The sequence below is a fragment of the Schistocerca serialis genome, chromosome 5 (genome assembly GCF_023864345.2).
Source record: "Schistocerca serialis cubense isolate TAMUIC-IGC-003099 chromosome 5, iqSchSeri2.2, whole genome shotgun sequence".
Taxonomy (NCBI): Eukaryota; Metazoa; Arthropoda; class Insecta; order Orthoptera; family Acrididae; genus Schistocerca; species Schistocerca serialis.
Window position 1 is genome coordinate 693,692,667 of NC_064642.1, and position 21,290 is coordinate 693,713,956.

At 44.1% G+C, this 21,290-nt stretch overlaps 1 protein-coding gene across 1 annotated transcript in view; it reads left to right on the plus strand.

The window, feature by feature from the left end:
• LOC126482181 (hemicentin-2-like) overlaps positions 1 to 21,290 on the plus strand; it is an 865,734-nt gene that overhangs the window by 725,055 nt on the left and 119,389 nt on the right. The window contains exon 10 of the mRNA XM_050106159.1: positions 3,402 to 3,704. Coding sequence (XP_049962116.1) covers positions 3,402 to 3,704 — 303 coding nt within the window. The remainder of the gene's footprint in view (positions 1 to 3,401; positions 3,705 to 21,290) is intronic.

The window sequence follows — 21,290 nt, forward strand, 5'->3', positions numbered from 1 at the left end:
GTGTTTGTCCTTAGGCTAATTTAGGTTGAGTAGTGTGTAAGCTTAGGGACTGATGACCTTGGCAGTTAAGTCCCATAAGATTTCTCACACATTTGAACATTTTTATCTATGTGATCAAAAGTATCCGGACACCCCCAGAAACATACGTTCTTCCTATTAGGTCCATTTTGCTGCCAGGTGCTCCATATCAGCGACCTCAGTAGTCATTAGACATCGAGAGAGAGCAGAATGGGACGCTCTGAAACTCACGGACTCCGAACGTGGTCGGTGATTGGGTGTCACTTGTGTCATACGTCTGTCCGCGAGATTTCCACACTCCTAAACATCCATAGGCGTATTGTTTCGATGTGATAGTGTAGTGGAAGCGTGAAGGGACACGTGCAGCACAGAAGCGTACAGGCTGATCTCGTCTGTTGACTGACAGAGACCACCGACAGTTGAAGAGGGTTGAATTGCGAACAGTAAAATTCGGAGGCAGTAGTGTTATGTTGTGGTCGTGCTCTTCATGGACGGGTCTTGCAACCCTTGTTGTCTTGCGTGGCACTATCACAGCACAGGCCTACCTTGATGTTTTCAGGACCTCCTTGCTTCCCACTCTTGAAGAATGATTCGGGGATGGCGACTGCATCTTTCAACACAATCGAGCACCTGTTCATAATGCACTGCCTGTGGCGGAGTGGTTACACAACAATAGAATACCTGTAATGGACTGGCCCGCGCAGAATCCTGACCTGAATCCTATATAACACTTTTGGGATGTTTTGGAGCGCCGACTTCGTGCCAGGCCTCACCGACCGACGTCGATACCTCTCCTCAGTGCTGCAGTCCGTGAAGAATGGGCCGCCATTTCCCAAGAAACCTTCCAGCACCTGATTAGACGTATTCCTGCGAGAGTGGAAGTTGTCATGAAGGCTAAGGATGGGCCAATACCATATTGAATTCCGTCATTACCGATGGAGAGAGCCACGAGTCATTTTCAGCCATGTGTCCGGATACTTTTGATCACATAGTGTACATTGAACAGAACTGGAGTCTGCACTCTTCCCATTTTTCTGTAGACTCCATCAGCTTTCCTTTCCTCGGAGCTCAACGAAGAACCTTCGCTTCTGCAGAAAATGGAAATGGAAATGTCGTGTGGCTAGGGCCTCCCGTCGGGTAGACCGTTCGCTTCTGCAGAAGATTGACGATGAGCCTGCTGAGGCTGAAATCTTTGGTTAGATTGTAGACCTTGTCCAACAGTAACTGGTAATTGTCGGTGTCGTACGCTGCTGTCACGTTGACGAATACCACTCCTGTAACCCTATGGGCTTCAAAACCTTCTTCCATGCGGAATCGAGGTCGCTGAGGTATAAGCAAGGTATCAATAATGAAATGGGCTTTCACGGTTTGTTAATACCACCCAAGGGTGAATGACGGAAGGTGTGGACCAAAGGGATTTGAGGCACTTCATTCACTGTTTATTTTTTTACAACACACTTCTTTATTAATAACATTGATAATACTTTTCAAAGGAAACAACACAACAGGCCTTGTAAATCGCCTAACTGCGTAAGTGAACTACTAAAAATAATATATTTATGAACACAATAAACTTCAACTCACAAATAGCATTCAGTTGTTTACTAATTAGTTAAATGTCTGTTCAAAGCAATTTCCCCACATAATCAACACAACTTGAAACCAGAATTCAACACACATCCTTGCTATTACATGTCTGCATAAGTTAATGGCCATACATAGTAACCTCTGAACAACAATTCAATTGACTTAAAAAAAACACAACCACCTAAACACGTTTACAGAATTATGGGAAAGAAATGCATATACATCTTCTGTTTAGCAAATGAACCACTTTCGGCCTGAGCTACCAACAACGTAAGTCGTTCTCATTACCCACATAGAGCCACTCCGAGGTAGTGGAAGCAAAACATAAGTCTTCCACGTGTACACCAAAGGCACGGTTTCCCAGACTGCAAGCCGTAAGAAACCAGTCAACACGCTCCAGCCTCCAAGTACAGGAAGGCGTCGGGCTAGTAAACAACGCCGGCTACGGTGGGCGGGCGCGACTACGTAACTGCTTGCCACAGTGGGTCGGTTCCTCCCGCAGCCTCTGCGAAGACCGGTGGCGAAATTAATGAAATTAGCACCGCCTGTGACACAAATAGCAAGCAACTCACCAACGTAATAAGGACATAAATTATTTGCATATACAACGTGTCCAAAATAGCTGTCTATCCACTACTTCCAGCACCTCAGAGGATACCACTTAACACAGTGAATTCTGGGTCATATAAACATACCGCGCAATCTGCGCAAAACCACATAAACTTCCTGCATGAGCGCACTTCGATTAAAATAAGGAGTATTATCTTAACACAACAAACCAATTCTAAATCTCTTGGTGACTGTTATGGACTCGTGAAATGGACCTACCAACACATCGTCATGGCCAATAAACCGCCTCCGCTCTCCACTTGCGAGGCACAAATAGGATTGTCCTGCAACACACCGATTAAAATATCTAAAACAGTGTTCGTTACAAAATAAACACTCAATGTCACAGGGAAACATTAATCAGATACAGACATCGCTTAGTTACAAAAAACGCACAAATTACGTGGCTGAAAAACACAACCACAACACACGAGAAGGGCAGTAATAGTAAGGCCCTTTATCATTTTCGCATTCAGAGGGGCGTAAAACAGTAACACTTAAGCAGAGAAGTATGAATGCATTTCTGCAATTCAGTGACTGACAACGACTAAGTTTTTAAATGCAGAACACAAGTCCTCCCAGGATAAACGCGGCCTTACGCAATGCACTCCTAACAGTAAGGTCAAGCGTCCAAAGCACACTGCTCAATAAATACACCACAACGGCAAGCACACTCAGTAATCGCCAGAACGATGAACACTGAGAACAAAATGCTGCTTATATCCAAACCAACTGTGCTCGCAATGGCATCACATCAGTCACAGAGCCATAGAGACAAGAATGTAGTCACTAGAAGCAAACGGTAAATCCACCATAAACTTTCCTCTCGCCACCACACACTGCGTCGGTAGACACGGCTTCACGCTCCGCGCACTACTGCCTATCTCACTGTTTCTGCTCGCCCTGCAAAATCCAACTACTCGACTGTCACAGGTGCTTCGCCGACTTCCCCCACGAGGGGGCGCCACTTCTCTCTTTCCTCATGCAGCGATAATATTATACGCGGTACGTTCGATAGATCAAACCCCAGCCGCCATGGCTCAAATAACATTTGACAGACGGTTTAAAATCGTTCTCTCTACCAGTTTGTAAAAGCGACAGAGCAGTGCGATTGGTGTAAAATTCTTTGGACTGTTCCCTTCCTTACCTCGGAGAGGTGGTGGATCACTTTGTGTTCGTGTTGGCAGTCGCGCCGGTGTGCGCGCACGAGGAGCCGCTGCTGGTGGGCGCTTCGCTGGGCGAGGCGGTGCGCGTGCGCTGCCGAGTGGCGGCCGACCCGGCGGACGACGTGTCCTTCGAGTGGCAGTTCAACAACAGCGGCGAGAGCTTCGGCGTGCCGCCCGCGCGCCTCGGTAACGCCAGCGGGCCCGCCGCGGGCGAACTCAGCTACGCCCCCGCCTCCGACCGCGACTACGGCACGCTCGCGTGCTGGGCGCGCAACGCCGTAGGCCGCCAGGCCGAGCCCTGCGTCTTCCAGGTGCTGCCAGCCGGTGAGTAGGCCCTCCACACCACTCTCAGTTACCGCCTTCTTCTCATACATCTTGAAGCCATACACTTGTCTGATTAACTCGGAGGAATGCGGTCGGGTAAAATCTGTTCACTTTCAGTGCATGAATTGCGGCATTATCTTAGGTGCACGGCATTGAAAGATCTGAGTCGAAACAATGCCCCGGGATTAGGCAACATTCCATTAGAAAACTGACGGCCTTGGGAGAGCCAGTCCTGACAAAACTCTACCATCTGGTGAGCAAGATGTATGAGACAGGCGAAATACCCTCAGACTTCAAGAAGAATATAATAATTCCAATCCCAAAGAAAGCATGTGTTGACAGATGTGAAAATTACCGAACAATCAGTTTAATAAATCATAGCTGCAAAATACTAACACGAATTCTTTACAGATGAATGGAAAAACTAGTAGAAGCCGACCTCGGGGAAGATCAGTTTGGATTCCGTAGAAATATTGGAACACGTGGGGCAATACTGACCTTACGACTTATCTTAGAAGAAAGATTAAGGAAAGGCAAACCTACGTTTCTAGCATTTGTAGACTTAGAGAAAGCTTTTGACAATGTTGACTGGAATACTCTCTTTCAAATTCTGAAGGTGGCAGGGGTAAAATATAGGGAGCGAAAGGCTATTTGCAATTTGTACAGAAACCAGATGGCAGTAATAAGTGTCGAGGGGCATGAAAGGGTAGCAGTGATTGGGAAGGGAGTGAGACAGGGTTGTAGCCTCTCCCCGATGTTATTCAATCTTTATATTGAGCAAGCAGTGAAGGAAACAAAAGGAAAATTCGGAGTAGGTATTAAAATCCATGGAGAAGAAATAAAAACTTTAAGCTTCGCCGATGTCATTGTAATTATGTCAGACACAGCATAGGACTTGGAAGAGCAGTTGAACGGAATGGTCAGTGTCTTGAAAGGAGGGCGTAAGATGAACATCAACAAAAGCAAAATGAGGATAATGGACTGTAGTCGAATTAAGTCGGATGATGCTGAAGAAATTAGATTAGGATATGAGTCACTTACAGTAGTAAAGGAGTTTTGCTATTTGGGGAGCAAAATAACTGATGATGGTCGAAGTAGAGAGGATATAAAATGTAGACTGGCAATGGCAAGGAAAGCGCTTCTGTAGAAGAGAAATTTGCTAACGTAGAGTATAGATTTAAGTGTCAGGAAGTCGTTTCTGAAAGAGTTTGTATGATGTGTAGCCATGTATGGAAGTGAAACATGGACGATAAATAGTTTGGACAAGAAGAGAATAGAAGCTTTTGAAGTGTGATGCTACAGAAGAATGCTGAAGATTAGATGCTTAGATCACATAACTAATCAGGAGATATTGAATAGAATTAGGGAGAAGAGGAGTTTGTGGCACAACTGGACTAGAAGAAGGGATCGGTTGGTAGGACATGTTCTAAGGCATCAAGGGGGCACGAATTTGGTACTGGAGGGCAGCGTGGAGGGTAAAAACCGTAGAGGGAGACCAAGAGACGAATAAACTAAACAGATACAGAAGGATGTGGGTTGCAGTAGGTACTGGGAGATGAAGAAGCTTGCACAGGATAGAGTAGCATGGAGAGCTGCATCAAACCAGTCTCACCACTGAAGACCACAACAACAACAACAACTGCGGCATAACCTATTTGTCCGTTCCTTTACCCTTATTTCAGGGAGGGCGAGAAGCGGTACATTGACACTCTTCGGACGAGCATAGAAATCATAGAAAATATACTTGCCCACACCAATATCTCAAAATATTTTGACGACCTCGTTAATAGCGGCCTAACCCAGCATCGAATCGCAAGAGCTGCGATTCTGCGTAACGTGGACAAGTTCTTGGTAGGTTTTCGGATGGATTGTGGCACCACATACACTAAGCATTGCCATGGTTTTGACCCACTGAGTACTCCATCAAGCGCCGGCCGCGGTGGCCGAGTGGTTCTAGGCGCTTCAGTCGGGAGCCACGCGGCAGCTACGGTCGCAGGTTCATACACATTCATGCCCGAGGCAGGATTCGAACCTGTTAGATTAAAGTAGTTCTAAGTTCTAGGGGATTGATGACCTCAGAAGTTAACTCCCATAGTGCTCAGAGCCATACTCCATCAAGCAATCTCTGAAACGTTGCAAGTCCATTTTTTAATCTGAATGATATTTTTCCGAATTAGCAGTCTACCCAGGGTGCCAAAAATGCTGTTTTGTTTCGATCATACGGTGCAACATCTATCCAGTGATAGCCTCTCTTCAGATCCATTACTGAGAAATATTTGCATTGCCCTCAATGATCCAAGGTTTCTGCAATATTTGGCAAGGGATAGGTGTCCATAATGATACTTGTATTTAGGTGTCTGTTATCACAACGAAATGTACGTTATCATGTTCCATCCATTGTTTTCTTGCACAATGACTATTCCTGCCTAGTGCGACTATTACTTTCTTAAGTTATTCCATCTTGCATCTGTTCATCGTCAAATTCCTCCGAAATTGGCTGCCAGCACCTAGGTATTCCGTATGGTTTGTGGTAGACTGGTGATTCATATCCCATTTGTATGCGGTGCACTCGTCAAACAATTCCACTAAGTTATGGTCCGGTGGTTTGTTGACACTACTCTGTCGCTCATAGTGCCCTAGATGTGTTCCATCTGGTTCAGATCAAGCACATTTCGTGGCCACGTCACCTATTTGAGTTCAATATCATGTACACGATTGTGGTTTTGTCACAAAGACAATTTGTAACACTCCCCATGTCTGTCTGAAACAGGTTATTACCAGACAGACACACCTTTCAGACCTAAACTTAATTTTTGTGTGCAAACGGGTTAACTAATAAAACCATAATCGTGGATCCTAAAGTGGACAACTGCAAAATATTAAAAAATGCCAGATAAATTGATAGAGTGAACAGAAACAAACTTTAAATGAACTCATTAATTTATTCAGTTAAAAACACAAACTCGAAAATCATCTGGCTGACTCACAATCTTAAGTTAACATTACAAAACTGCAATGTTTGCTTTACACTAAGGGAAAGTGCTGGGTCTAATAATGATTTCAAATGTTTTGGAACGTGCACGTATGGACACAAACGACATTTTCAAATGACATGTGGACTTCTAATTAATCAAATCCAGTGAATGTCCACCTGTTAGTCTGAGAAACACAGGCAGCTACCACCTTACTGGTGGACATGGGACAGATAACTGCAATGGCATTACTAAATTCCTACCAAGTATTGTCGTAAGATGCCAGTACTCCTAATAATGCTCATCAATAAATGTGGAGAGAGTTGCCATAGCAACAGACAAAAATGGTTCAAATGGCTCTAAGCACTATGCGACTTAACATCTGACGTCATCCTTACCCTAGACTTAGAACTACGTGAACCTAACTAACCTAAGGACATCATACACATCCATGCCCGAGGCAGGATTCGAACCTGCGACCGTAGCAGCAGAATGGTTCCGGACTGAAGCGCCTAGAACCGCTCAGCCACAACGGTCGGCTCACAACAGTCTCCCTGAAGTACAGGGCTATTGTCATGTTATCATCAGCACGAACTCTGCACTCCCAGACCACATCCTACAGCGGTCCATTAAGCGGTGCCGTTCAGCGGCAAGACTCGAATCGAACTATTCCGATCTTCATACCACTCCGTCACTTCATACTACAGCCTGACCTTTCCTTCCCGCCAGACAAGACATTACAATCAATCGTAGTTTGAGGAGACTCGGTCTAACAATGGCATAACGGCATCTTCCGCAAATATCTCACCAAGAAAAAACGCCGCATAGAAACTCTCTTTTCCTAAAGAACTTCTCCCGGCGATCTGTCCTCCTGACATCACAAGCATTTTTACCAGTCGCGTATTTTGCTACCCAGTAGCTATCCTCTAAGAAAGTAAAAAACTGCGCTCGAGCTAGGCTCTTATTTTGCAGAATAATATGTTACTTTTGGAAACCATTAGATATTTATTTACGGAATGCGCTATCTGAACACGACAGCGGGCTGGCTTCCCAGTGGTAAAATACTTTCCCTTCGCTCTACTGGGTCACTAGGCTGGAGGCGTGTCGTAAATGAACAGTAGGGCCAGCCTATTGGGGACTCACCCGTGGACCTTCACACTGACAACATCTCACACTACCTGCCCTGCCTTTCTCGAATGCTAGATTTGACCTTCCTGATAACAGTGCAAAAGCATGAGATACGTATCCTCTCCAAAAATAAATACAACTGATAAACATGAGAAGATTGCATCACCTACCAAATGGTGCATACGAATGACAAAAGTTGGTCTCTCGCCAGAATTTGATGTCCTGTGATTGTCAGACCCAGGGCTATAGAGACTATTGCATGGAAAGGGGGCACATTAATTTATGTCGTGGGGTGCTGGAAATGGAAAACCATGATCTAGGAGGTGAAATGTTTGAAGCAAAAATTGACGGAACACCGTATAGTGGGAACGAATACATTTGTTGTGTCCTCAGGACAGACAGTGGCCCAACAGCAGCTGAAGTACTGTGGACTTCGGATTTGGTTAGCAGGACGTTTTGTAGCATCTCAAACGACGTCACGGTATGTTTATTGAGTGGACTGTCACAAAGAAATGTACACGTGGGAAGGGATGGAGGGAGTCCTAAGTGTCATGGTTCACGTCACGGTATGTTAACGGTGCAAAGGAGCACTACAGATTTTCTGCAAAGAATAATAGGGATACAGTTGTGCCCTCAACTGAACATCTGACAGGGTATTAGGATGTACATATGAGTTAAATATTCGGGGAGTTTGCTTTGCGTAATGAATGAGAAAAGCTTGTTGTCGAGTCGCCTTGAAATTTGGAGGCCACGAAGTGTTGCTCCAAAATTGTGATGAAGGCTGGGCGTGCCTCCGTCTCCACAGTGAATTTCCTGATGGGCGAAGGCAGCGTCGTCTTTGCCTGGGGTAGGTTAGTGTCTGGATGTACGAAAGGGTTCAGAAGAATCTCCTGTTATTGCCGAAATTGCTGGATGGAAAGAGGAAACTGAGTCAGTAAGTCTTGTTTCCACTTTGCCATACTGGAACCAGAAAGCGTGCTTCGTATACTAAGAAATTTTGCTGTGAAAAGGCAAGAAAGCTTTGAAAACTTATATTAAATGACTGCAACGGGCATGTTCATAACACTAGAGTCCTTAAACGTTGTCGCCATTTGTAACGGGACGGAGCTCAAAACCCTGTGTTTGTAGTCGCCATAATGATGTGACCTACGTGCAAGCAGAACTTGCAGTAAGAGATCCCCAGTTACTATATATATTAAAAATTTTTCGGAACACACCTAACGAAAAACACCCACAAGTAAATGTATCCAGAAACGCGATTCCTAGAGAGTCTGAGGATATACAAGATGAGAATATTCAAAGTCCCACTTCGTGGATTGTCACTATTTCCTCACGAATCACCAGTTCGCCAGTTTATATGATTGACGAGCCCAGTAGCACTTAACTCTGTGAAAACAATTACTTGACGCATTCTGGGTGCTAATACCCCTAAACCGCGAACGCACACACAAACACGCATAATCACAATGTTAGCCTGAAGAAATCCGTTCCAGGAGCACAGAGTCCAACTGCCCAAGGTTGGTGGAAGGTGAAAGCTCCAGCCGTGACAGCTGGCTTGCCATGACGGGGATGCTACGGTGATTCTCCACGGTTGCAGTAGCTGTTTGGAACTGTCGATTGTTAGGATATGCAAAGCATAGGTCCTCGATTGGAGCAGTAGGCACCGCAGTCTGAAACCGAGCGACCGCTGCGGTCGCAGGTTCGAATCCTGCCTCGGGCATGGACGTGTGTGATGTCCTTAGGTTAGGTAGGTTTCATTAGTTCTAAGTTCTATGCGACTGATGACCTCAAAAGTTAAGTCGCATAGTGTTCAGAGCCATTTTTGGAGCAGTAGCTGGATCTCAGGATCCCGCGATGGATCCAGTTGGCTCAGCGAACGGAACTGACTCGCAAACCGACATTGCATCGGCGAGCTTTCCTTTCTCGGCATGTTGAGCAGTGCAATCATTCTTATGCAGTTTCTGTGGGGAAGAAAGAAACGAAACGTATCTGTATGAATCGGTCTGGGCTGAGGGGGTGATGATATCCTATGTCTGCAGCGAGAATAAAAATTAATCTCATGCAGGTCCGGCCATCGTACCGTCTTCCTGTGGTGAGGTTGGTGGCCTAGATCGCGGACAAACCCTTTGCAGGATTAACCGGCCGTCTCGTAGAAGGACCTTGTGGTGATCCGGAGTCAGTCCTGTTGGAGACGAATGCCGGTGTCTTCGAGAAACGATCGGAGAGAGAGTGGTCTTCAGGGCTCGGTTCTGGACCGTTTGCAGCGTTGCGGTGAATATTTCTGCTGCCTTTCCCTACACCACGGCTGCGCACTCCAGTACTGGTCGAACCACTGTTAGGCTCAGCGTTACATCGTGACTAAGCAGTGGGTATAGAGCGCGAAGATGACTTATGCCTCTGCCACTGACGTCACGAATGTGGGGCGCCAAGCTCGCAGTTCTTCACTCTAGGTGACCCCTAGACATTTCGCCGCCCTGCTTCGTGATATGGATGCTCCCAGGATCCCGACTGGCGGGAGGTTGGCAGCAGCATTCCTGGGATGAACATTACTGACCAGCAGCTTCTTAAGAACACGGCCGGTGGACAGATACCTGTTTCGTGCTCGGCGAACAGTTGGTCATCGGACGTGAAGTAGCGCCCGCGAATGAAGCACCGCTAGCGACGACATGTGCGCCATGCATGCTGAGGCTGACACTGCAGATTTCACATGGCAGTCGCACGTAAACATCCCGGCGAATTTTGGTAGCCGCTGTGTTTGTGTATACAATGCGGCCTATGTGGGGGTTGATGCACTGAGCCTGCCTCGCAGAAACGTGGTGTCACTGCTGTTTACCTTTCGCTGTTTGTTTGTGGTATGAAGAATGTACATAGCTGCAGTGGCCGTCTGCACGAAAAGTTGCAGTCTAGTGTTCTATCGCCACAAGACCTTAAAAATGAATGGGAATGATATGAGAGAGGGATGAGAATACGCTATGTCATTGTGCAGTCAATAGGTACTGCAAATTTGGCATGAAACGGCATTACAGTACTGTGCAGAAGTAATTTGTAGTTTTAGTTAATAATAAAAATAGCAAAAAATTATAACGATCGACAGATGGGATAATCTGCTCTGTACACCAAGAAGCATGTTGTGCTAAACTGCAGGTATGAAACGCATAAACAAATTGGTAGTACGAACAGCAAAATTTCTCAAGTCCCACTCATTAATCGACTGCCACGTGCAACAGTTTCCTATGGAAGTGAAGGAAGAATATAGATACTTTACATATTACTGCAAAGGACTTTGCCTTAGTGAATTAATGAAGAAAAACGAAGTGCAAGTACGAAATCTGGAACATTTGGAATGGATTTCAGACCTCACATTTTAAATGGACTTGATTGCTCGCTAAACTGAGAAAGACATTACAAGGTGAGAAGCATAATTATTAATGCTTTGATGGAGATGCATTTAAAAAGACAGTCGGATTGTTGAAAGGGCAAACTCTGACAATCACAGTTATGATCCCTTAAACTCACTTCCGTTAAAGGAAACAGGGGGTTTGAGAAATTCATTGTCGCCCTGCAAAAATTAAAAGAATAGTTTTTCAAACGTTTTGAGGATACTGCAAATCTTACACACGTTTTCAAGCTGTTTTTAAGACAGTCAGATGAAATGGCCGCTGCGGATGTGTAAACGTAACTGACTGATTTGCAATGTAAATCCCGTTTTCAAGAGAAATCCTTTTACTTCATAACCGTCGAGAACGGTGTCACTGCTTTCCACAGGACGTTTCCAAGTCTCCAGAACGAATACGCAAATGTGCCACATTATTTCGATCAACATATGTAAGTGAAGGATCTTTTTCTTACTTTGAAACTAAATAAGTCACAATTATGTGGCATCCTGAGTGCGAAAGCTGTGAAATCGTCTGCGTCAGTCCTTATGCCGACAGTTTGTACCAGATGAAAGTTACATTATGTATTCAGTGCACCAAAAACAATTAACTGATACTGAAATTTTGTTTCATTTGTGACCTGTGCTGTTGAGAAATATGAATTATGAAACAAAGGGCCGGCCGGTGTGGCCGTGCGGTTCTAGGCACTTCAGTCTGGACCCGCGTGACCGCTACGGTCGCAGGTTCGAATCCTGCCTCGGGCATGGATGTGTGTGATGTCCTTAGGTTAGTTAGGTTTAAGTAGTTCTAAGTTCTAGGGGACTGATGACCTCAGATGTTACGTCCCATAGTGCTCAGAGCCATTTGAAACCAGCGTGACAGCATTGCCATCTACGTAAATACGGTGCGTTCATCCACCTATCGACGGTACTGTGATGCAACGATTTGCACAAATAAAATGTAAATGCAAAAAAGTTATTGTTGTGAGGAGGACCACCCCTCAGCCCTATAGATGGCTCATATACGTCTTCATTCTGACAATGCGCTTAACATTGGATACTTATCATTACGATGAATGTGGAAGCAAGTCACAGAGCAGATTACACTGAGAAATTTGATTATTTTTAAGAAAAACAGCAACCAGCCACTTCGATGGGATAAAAAAATGTTCGAATTATTGTTAGGATTTCGAAATGAAATGTTTCCCTGCCTGCACCACTGTAACATTTGTGTAAGACATAACAAGCTTCGAGAGTTCGTATCTATTTCCCTGACACTTTCCCTGTTACATTGATGACGGAATATGTTTAAAGGTTGCGGTGAATGTTACATCGGGGAGAGATATGTATTCATTAGTCTCGTTGGCGGTGTTAGCAAACTTTCACCCAAAAATCTTAGACCTGAAACGAAATCTGCGGCATGGCTAAGCGTACGTAGTTGTTAGAGGAGATCCGTAAGAGATGCAGCGAAATACCTTCTAATGTGTTAAAAATACAGGCTGTCCTACGATACAATAGGAACGCTCATTTGAAGCACACAACCTCGTATGGACAAATCCCCTATTCCGAATTCTTTCCGAGCTAGAAAACATTTAATGTGCGTTTGGTTTTGAGCTAGTTCCGCGCACGCATGTGTCTTACCTACACAATCTCTTTGATGTTTTATTCTGTCCAACCTACCTCGTTACGTTCAGCCTGTTTGCTCGGAATGTCTTTTCTCAATAAGATAGCACATTAAACGCGCAGTTGTCCATGGTGTGTTGCAAGTGTAGTAATGCGAACGACTGATAGCGTTCACAAGCTGGCTGAAATTCCACACATCTGCAGTATTGAAGAGTATGCTGATGTTGTGTATGTTTACAGCTTCTACGATGTTAGTGCTCCCTTTGCTGTAGAAGAATACCGTCAGCCCCTTCGGACATTTAGAATGCCTAATCACGAATATTTATCAGAATTGTCAGCACATTGCATGAAACAGCTATTCTTTCAAGTTCTCATATTCCCTCTGAACGCTTAGCTCAACAATCTTTGCAGGAATACCAACACAATGTTGAAAAAGTGCAGCGTAACCCTGTTACTAACAAATGCCGATATTCTGCACGTATTATTTGATAATTTGTAAGACACACGTTTTAATCTTCGCGAACTGTTGTATGAGGTGCGACTATAAATTAATGAGACTGATTTTCTTTGCAAGATGTGGCAACCCTGCAGGCTTGCATAGGCACAATATCTTTGACGTTGGTCTATAAGCCGCTTCTTGTCCAAGCGGCACATCGATGCAACTGCACAGTCGTGAGTTGTGCTGTAATATGTTAACACGAGTTTGTGTCTCTCGTCACGGAAAAGGAACCACATAATATAGCGCCAACGGTATGCCATTTCATTTAGCGTTAAATTGGGTGAAAACGCGATGGCAACTCACGGTAAGATTCAGAAGGATTTTGGAGAGAAGGTTATGTCAGGAGCTCAAGTTTTTCGTTGGCATAAAATGTTTAGTGAAGGCAGCTCGCATGTCAAAGACAAAAGTGAAATGCAGGTTTGTGTGCTTCTTTGATTCCAATGGAATTGTTCATAAAGAGTGGCGCCTCCTGGACAAACAGTTAACCAATATTACTACAAAGAAATTTTTGAACGACTTCGTAAAAGAGTTCTTCGTGTCCGTGCGAACACTGCTGATAATTCGATTCTTCATCACGATAACGCGCCACCCCAAACTTCTGTCTCAGTACAGCTATTTTTAACCTCAAAACAAATTTCAGTACTACCACAGCCACCTTATTCACCAGATATCGCTCCGTGCGACTTTTTTCTATTTCTAAGAGTCAAAACGGCGGTCAAGGGACACCATTTTCAAACAACACAAGATGTCCAAAAAGCTGTGACGAGGGTCTAGGAGGATATTGCGGAAGATGAGTTCCAGATATGTTACCATCAATGGCAGAAGCGCTGGAAAAAGTGTGTGCAATCAGAAGGAAACTACTTTGAAGGAGACAACACTAAACTTGACTAAAAAGGTAAGCAACATTTTTCTTTTCACATCAGTCGCATTACTTTATTGTCTCACCTCGTACATACCAACGTATTGAGTAATACAAAAAATAAATAACAATGTACAGTAAATGTTTTTTGTCTCTTAAACCATGCGAAAAAGGACACATGTCCATATGAAGCTTTTGGTTCAAATGATCGTTTGTTTAATACCGCTGCATATTGACCGTTCCTGCTGAGCGACCCGGTTAACTTCATCGGATAGTGGACGTTGACTGATGTACCTTCTGAAGAGAGAAGCACTGATTCATGCAAGCGGTGAGTTCGTTCACGTTGAGTGCACGGGTAGTTTACACAGTAACAGGGCTGCCAACACAAGGGAAGCGCAAAGGTTTCAGCCCCAGCCCACCACACTGTTTTAATCAGCCAGCGAGCAGTAGGATGCGGAGCGAAATATTTATGCTGTAAACAAAACCTGTGACACACCGTCCTCCGACATGACTCCCTTCGGAGCAGTACTACTAGCAAAGTAAATAGCTGACATGGAGACGTACTGTTGACTTTCCAGAGTAGCACGAGGCACTGCTGGCACGAGGCTGTGAGGTGTATGTGGACAGTTCATATGGCAAAGGTCTGGGACCGATCCCCTCTTGGCACACGTCTTTAATCTATCTGGGACTCTCATAACAGCTTGTACTCCACTGCAAACCGATGTATAAGCTAAAAAAGATGGTTACATATTTCCTGCCTTTCTCTTAGTTTCGTTTCTCTGTACCATACCATTACAGTCTTGCCCTACATTTCTGGTTCCTATAATTACGCCTTCCCTGTAATAACTAGCCCGAGGAGTGACTGGAGGCAGTTAATTTGGCAGAAGTTTCCGTTCCTTACGTCCTTTAGATTTTCTCTTCATTTCTATGTTGGTCTTACTACCCAAATCTTTCATAATTTGGTCTATGTACTTTGGTTATTTCTAGCATTCGGTCACGTTCCACTAACATACCCCAATATTACTACGTTCTGGAGTCCTCACTGTCTCATTAGATGGCCAATAAGTTCCATCATTCTTCTGAACACTGGCGTCAACATGCTTCTCTTCTCATTCACGCTTTTGAGAACCACTTCGTAAGTAGACGTACCGAATTTATTTCGAGATGCGGCTTTAACATCAACACGCGAATTAATTCAGTTAATTCCCTTTCCTATTGTCAGCGCTAGTGCTTTGTCCTTGTTGTTGAAGGCAGTTCTTGTTTTATTCTTGCTGTCGTTGAAGGTAATTTTTATTTCATCAGTTCTTCCTCTGATTTTTGCTTCGATCCGTCCATCCATAAAGATCTTACTTCAGACATAACTAAATGTGTGACCTTGTTCAAGCAGCTTGATACCTTCGTAAATTCTGACTTTGGCTATCTCTTCTTTATCACATACCATCGCTTTTTTCTGGACTGTTTTTATTTTCATTCTACATTCTTTCCACATACCCTTAGTTTGTTCTACGTCAACGAAACGTATCTGAATTTTTGTAAACATTGCATACTATTCATCGATTTTTGAAGTTACTCTTGCTTTATCATGTCTTCAAATATTCGCTCCCTTTTGGCAAAATCAGCTGCGTATGTCCACTTGCCTTTAAACAATCCTTCAAGTACGGCAACGTTATCTGTTGACGCCACGATTTAATATTAAAACTTAACTGCGGCTTGTACATAGAAGTGAAAAAAGTTTTGGGACACCTGCTAACATTGTGTCGGATCTCCTTTTCTCGGCATAGTTCAATACCTCGACGTGGCGTAGATTCAAGAAGTCGTTGGAAGATCCCTGGAGAAACAATGAGCCATTCTGCCTCTATAGTAAAATTGACGCCACACCTGGTCAACAACACCAACGAACATTTACAATAAATCGACCTGGACTATTCTTCGGTCAATGCTCAGAAATTTGTGGTGCAGATCACAGATATGTACCAACTGTAATTAAAAGAACTTCAGTAAATTTATTTAACAAGTGATTATATAATATAATTTAAAGAGTTAGTTAAAATACATAACATTACTGTGCCTCTATTGACCTCCATAGTTGTGGAAGTGTTTCCGGTGCAGAATTTTGTGCACGAACTGACCTCTAGATCATATGCCGTAAATGGTCCATAGGATTCGCGTCAGGCGATCTAGGTGTCCGAATTGTTATTCTTCAAACCAGTCGCGAACAATCGTTGCCCAGTGACATGATGCATTGTCACGTATAAAACTTCCGTCATTGTTAGGGAACATGAAGTTCATGAATGGCAGCATATGGTCTCCAAATCAATGATCGGTTCAGTTGGACCAGTCCATCCCATGCAAACACAGCCCACACTATTATGGAGCCACGACCAGCACAGTGCCTTGTTGTCAGCTTAGGTCCATGCCCTCGTAGGGTCTAGGCCACGCTCGAAACTTACCGTCAGCTTTTACCGACTAAAATCGAGACTCACCTGACCAGGCCACCGTTTTCGTCTAGGATCCAACCGAAATGGTCATGAAACCAGATGAGGCTGGCTCTGAGCAAAATGGCTCTGAGCACTATGGGACTTAACATCTGAGGTCATTAGTCCCCTAGAACTTAGAACTACTTAAACCTAACTAACCTAAGGAGATCAACACACATCCATGCCCGAGGCTGGATTCGAACCTGCGACCGTAGCAGTCGCGCGATTCCAGACTGAAGCGCCTAGAACCGCTCGGCCACAAAGGCCGGCTCAGAAGAGGCGCTACAGGCGATGTCGTGCTGTTAACAAAGGTACTCGCGTCAGTCGTCTGTTGCCACAGCCAATTAACGCCAAATTTCGCCGCACTGACCAATCGCACACGTTCATTGAACGTCCCATATTGATCTCTGAGTTTATTTCACCCGGTGTTGATTCTCTGTTAGCAGTAACAACTGCACGCAAAGGCTGATTCTCAAGTGAAGGCTGTCGGCCCAGTGTATTTCGTGCTGAAACGTAACGCCTGAAACTGGGGCTTCTCGTTCCACTCTTGACACTGTGGACCTGGCAATACTGAATACCCTCACGATACCCGAAATGGACGGGAGAAGAAGTACTATGCAGTCAACAAACCTATGTTCACGTTTTATGATGCTTGTTACATGCACCAGTTAATTCGATTCTAATACATGTCCCAGTCTAGCTAACGACAATGTTCAAGCTGATAAGCTTTAAGCCTGCTCCAATAATCCTTCACTTATTCACGCTATACTTTCCTCTTTTCCATTCGCCATTTTCTTCTTTGACTTGAATGTAGCAAATAAAACTGCCCATTATTATCAATTTCATGTGACAATTTCGAGAATTCATTGAATTTCCATACAGAGGTTCATATTACCCTTTAATGGGGTAATTTCGGACAGTGACTATTTTTTTAAAACTACACATACATAGAAAGATGTTTCACATACTTAGAAAACATTTTTTGCTGATGGGTGCAATATATTCTACTCACCTTCAATAAACATTTGACACATTTAGAAAATTTCCAGAGACATATCTCCAAAATATATTCTTAATAAAGACGATCTCCTCATGCAACAAATCAATAATAATATGCAATATGTTCTCAGTTAAAGAAAGCTTCCCATTTTCTTCTCTTGGTGCCAGCAACACTCTTACAACAATTTGGCCTTTGTCGACAGTATGGTCGTCTGGAATTGTAGGAAAAATAAACACAGATTTGCTGCCTTGATATGGACACAGAAGCCTAACTTCCACTTCTTTTGCTCCACTTCTGTTGCGATTCCGACAAACTGCCTATTTCTCTGTTTCGCCCCAATCGTGTATGGATAATCCGCATGAACAAAAGCCTCCACTTCCAGAACTGCTTCCTCTGTTGAGGTGCTTTCGCCACCAGTGGGTATTGTATCATTATTCACAAGCAATTCAAATACCGAGCCAGCATTATCACTCTCATATCAATGCCTAAAATGAATTTCCCTGGAGCAACACCTAATTTTCGCTTTCGGTGCACCCTTGTGTTATTTTTCATTCCATAGCGAAAATTCTGAAGCGTATCTTCAAAACTCGAAGACCAGGCTTGAGAATGATCTAGATTAGGCAATTTTTTGAGGACTCTTTCAGGGTTAAATGGAATTAATCCCACTACACGGAGGGCACTTCTTATATTGGCTTCTTCCAGTTGCTGACACTTATTTAAAGCGTTTCCTTCAACAGTTAGGGGAAAGCATACTTTGATATCTGCCCACGGGAGCTTTTCTTGTATTGCGTAAGCACTTCCCACCAAGTAGCTTTTAAAGTTCTGAAGAAACCTTTGTCTAAGGGCTGTAAAATATGAGTTGGTGGTAACAAAATACAAGAGATTTTATTCAAAATGTTTCAAATGGCTCTGAGCACTATGGGACTAAACATCTTAGGTCATCAGTCCCCTAGAACTTAGAACTACTTAAACCTAACTAACCTAAGCACATTACACACATCCATGCCCGAGGCAGGATCCGAACCTGCGACCGTAGCAGTCCCACGGTTCCGGACTGCAGCGCCTAGAACCGCAAGACCACCGCGGCCGGTCGGATTTTATTCTTGAGAGGTTGTCTGGTATCATAACTTTCTCCTTCTCCGTTGATTTCAGGTAACGCATTGCAGCAGTAATACACCAGTGTTCATATGTAGACAGATCAAACCATCCGCTTTTTATAGCTGCTATAACAGGTTCCTTTGGGACCCCCTCCTTGCCGGGTGTCCCGTAAATGCTCCGATTTGTAGACCACATAGGAAGGTAATAGTTTTCCGTCCCTAGTGGCAACCATCATTACTCAAACACTACTGTTAGATCCTTTCAGAGCGTTTTGTTTCCCTTCTATCACACGCTTCTTCCCAGAGTCGTCAACAGATTGGTCTTGTGATAGTTGATTACATTTTTGGGATCGATAGTTTCCATTTTTTCACCAACATTCTGGAAATATGATTTCACTGTCTCTTAACTCACTTCAGAACGTTGCCTTTTAATGTTCTCCGACAGCCAGACGCCTAATATGGCAGTGTCACGCAGTAAGAATGTATGCGACCACTCAATCCCTGCCATGTTACAAGGAAAGCGTTTTTCCCTTCGCCCACATTTATCAAGACATCCTGTCGCTATGTATCTAACATCATTGGAGGTAAAAGGAAAGCCCAAATGTGCAGCCCTTAAAATACCAAGGACAAGTGTGTTCTCTTCGATGGTACTTAAGACAGAAGTACTTCCAATCATTAAAGGGTTTGTATTATTAACTTTATTCTCTAACGTTGAACGTGGTGCATTAAATTTGCTTGACGTCTTTCTGCAACGTAGTTTCCCTGAGCTTATAGCAGCAACCGACTTTTCAAGATTTTCAGGATCATAACTGCGCCTCGGAAGAGCACCACACCTCCATTTGTAAGTACTCGGCATTGCCCGATATTACCCCAACGAGTATAGTTTGCTGTAAATAGTTCACTAGCCATTAGCGAAAGTGATATGTGGAGACAAACTGTATTCACATTTCCTTCTTAACATTTAAGTAAGTAAACTACAAGCAAATTAAGCTTACCAATCTTTTCTCTTCTTTTACAATGGCCAGAGTATTCGAATAAAGAGAACTAGCAACAATTGTGCACTGCACTGTCACCCGTTACACAACAGTGTTTCAAATTCCAGCTGCAACAATGCGTGTTAGTAAGCTGTTAACAGCAAAACACGTGCGCGAAATAACAGCTTGCATTCAGTGACACCAACATAAGAACAGAGAAACCCTGTCCCCGTCCGAAATTACCCCTGGTCCTATATTTCCCCATTCCGATATTTCATCATCTTACGGTACCTTAAGAGATGTGAGCACATAATCAGTACAAGAGATGTGTTTCACAACAACAAAGAGAATAAGCGCTCATAGTTCTTACGATATACAGTTTAGAGCCCATGTTTAATGGCGTCTTTTTCTTGTTTTGGTCTATATTACCTCCTCTCACAACACGGAAAGCAAAGAGCTTCCCAGAAGAGAGATTTGCTTCACAGTATCGAAGATGAAGAAATGCTCATAGCTCCTGAACTTCGCATTTTATACCTGATGTTTACTAGAGACTTTTTGGTTTTGAATTATCGCCTCTGTCATATCCTTGAATTCTGGCCATTCCTCCATAACACGTTACATACAGCTGAGACACAGAAACTGAGTCTCAGGACCCTAACCAAAGACAAGGTTACTTCATGTTCTTTCCACGCTTCCAAAATTAATAAATTGTCGGATGGAAGAAAAGGAAGCAATTATGAATACACTAATGAGCCGAAACATTTTGGCCAACTGCTTAATAGTGCACTGTCGGGAACGCAACACGGCATCGATTCTGCGCGGCTAGGATTCGACAAGTCCTCGGTAGGATTTTCTAAGTACTTGGCACCAGACGCCTACGCACTTGCCACATTATTCCCGTAAATTACGGGGCTAGTGGTTTCCGGGTACAAAGATCCACCCAGTTACGTCCCAGATGTGTTACGTCGGGTTCAGATCAGGCGAATCTAGTGATCAAGGCATCAACGTGAGCTCCCTTCCAAGCTCCTCAAAATCAGAACGATTATGGTTTTGCTAAACGGACAGTTATTTTGCTCTATGATGCCGTCTTCTTTGGAGGAGACTTCAAGCTTGAAGCAGTGGAGTTGGTTGGCAGTAACGTGCATATTCGCCTGAATGACTGCGTATCTGGGAACGACTATTGACGTGGTGAATCAAGAAGGATGTTCAGGCGACACCTTTACATTCAGATACTGTTCAGTCTCGATGATTCTATGTCCACTGTACCCATAGTTAACGATGTCTTGGAGTCGAGCTGGGGACACGCGGGGTTCGTCTCCTGAAAAGTCCCATGCTGAAGTATTCGTGATGTGCCAACACTCTCTCCTGCACAAGCATTGCATTCTGTCGTCAGATCTCAGACAGCTACATATACTGCCCTATAGAGCGGGCAAGACTGTTAACCCACATTCAGTAATGAAGCATCGATGCCCAACAACTCGTCACCTTTGCTTGGTTCCACTGTCGTTGAAACGCTTTCCGGCCGGACGCGGTGGCCGAACGGTTCTAGGCGCTTCAGTCCGGAACCGCGCTACTGCTACGCTC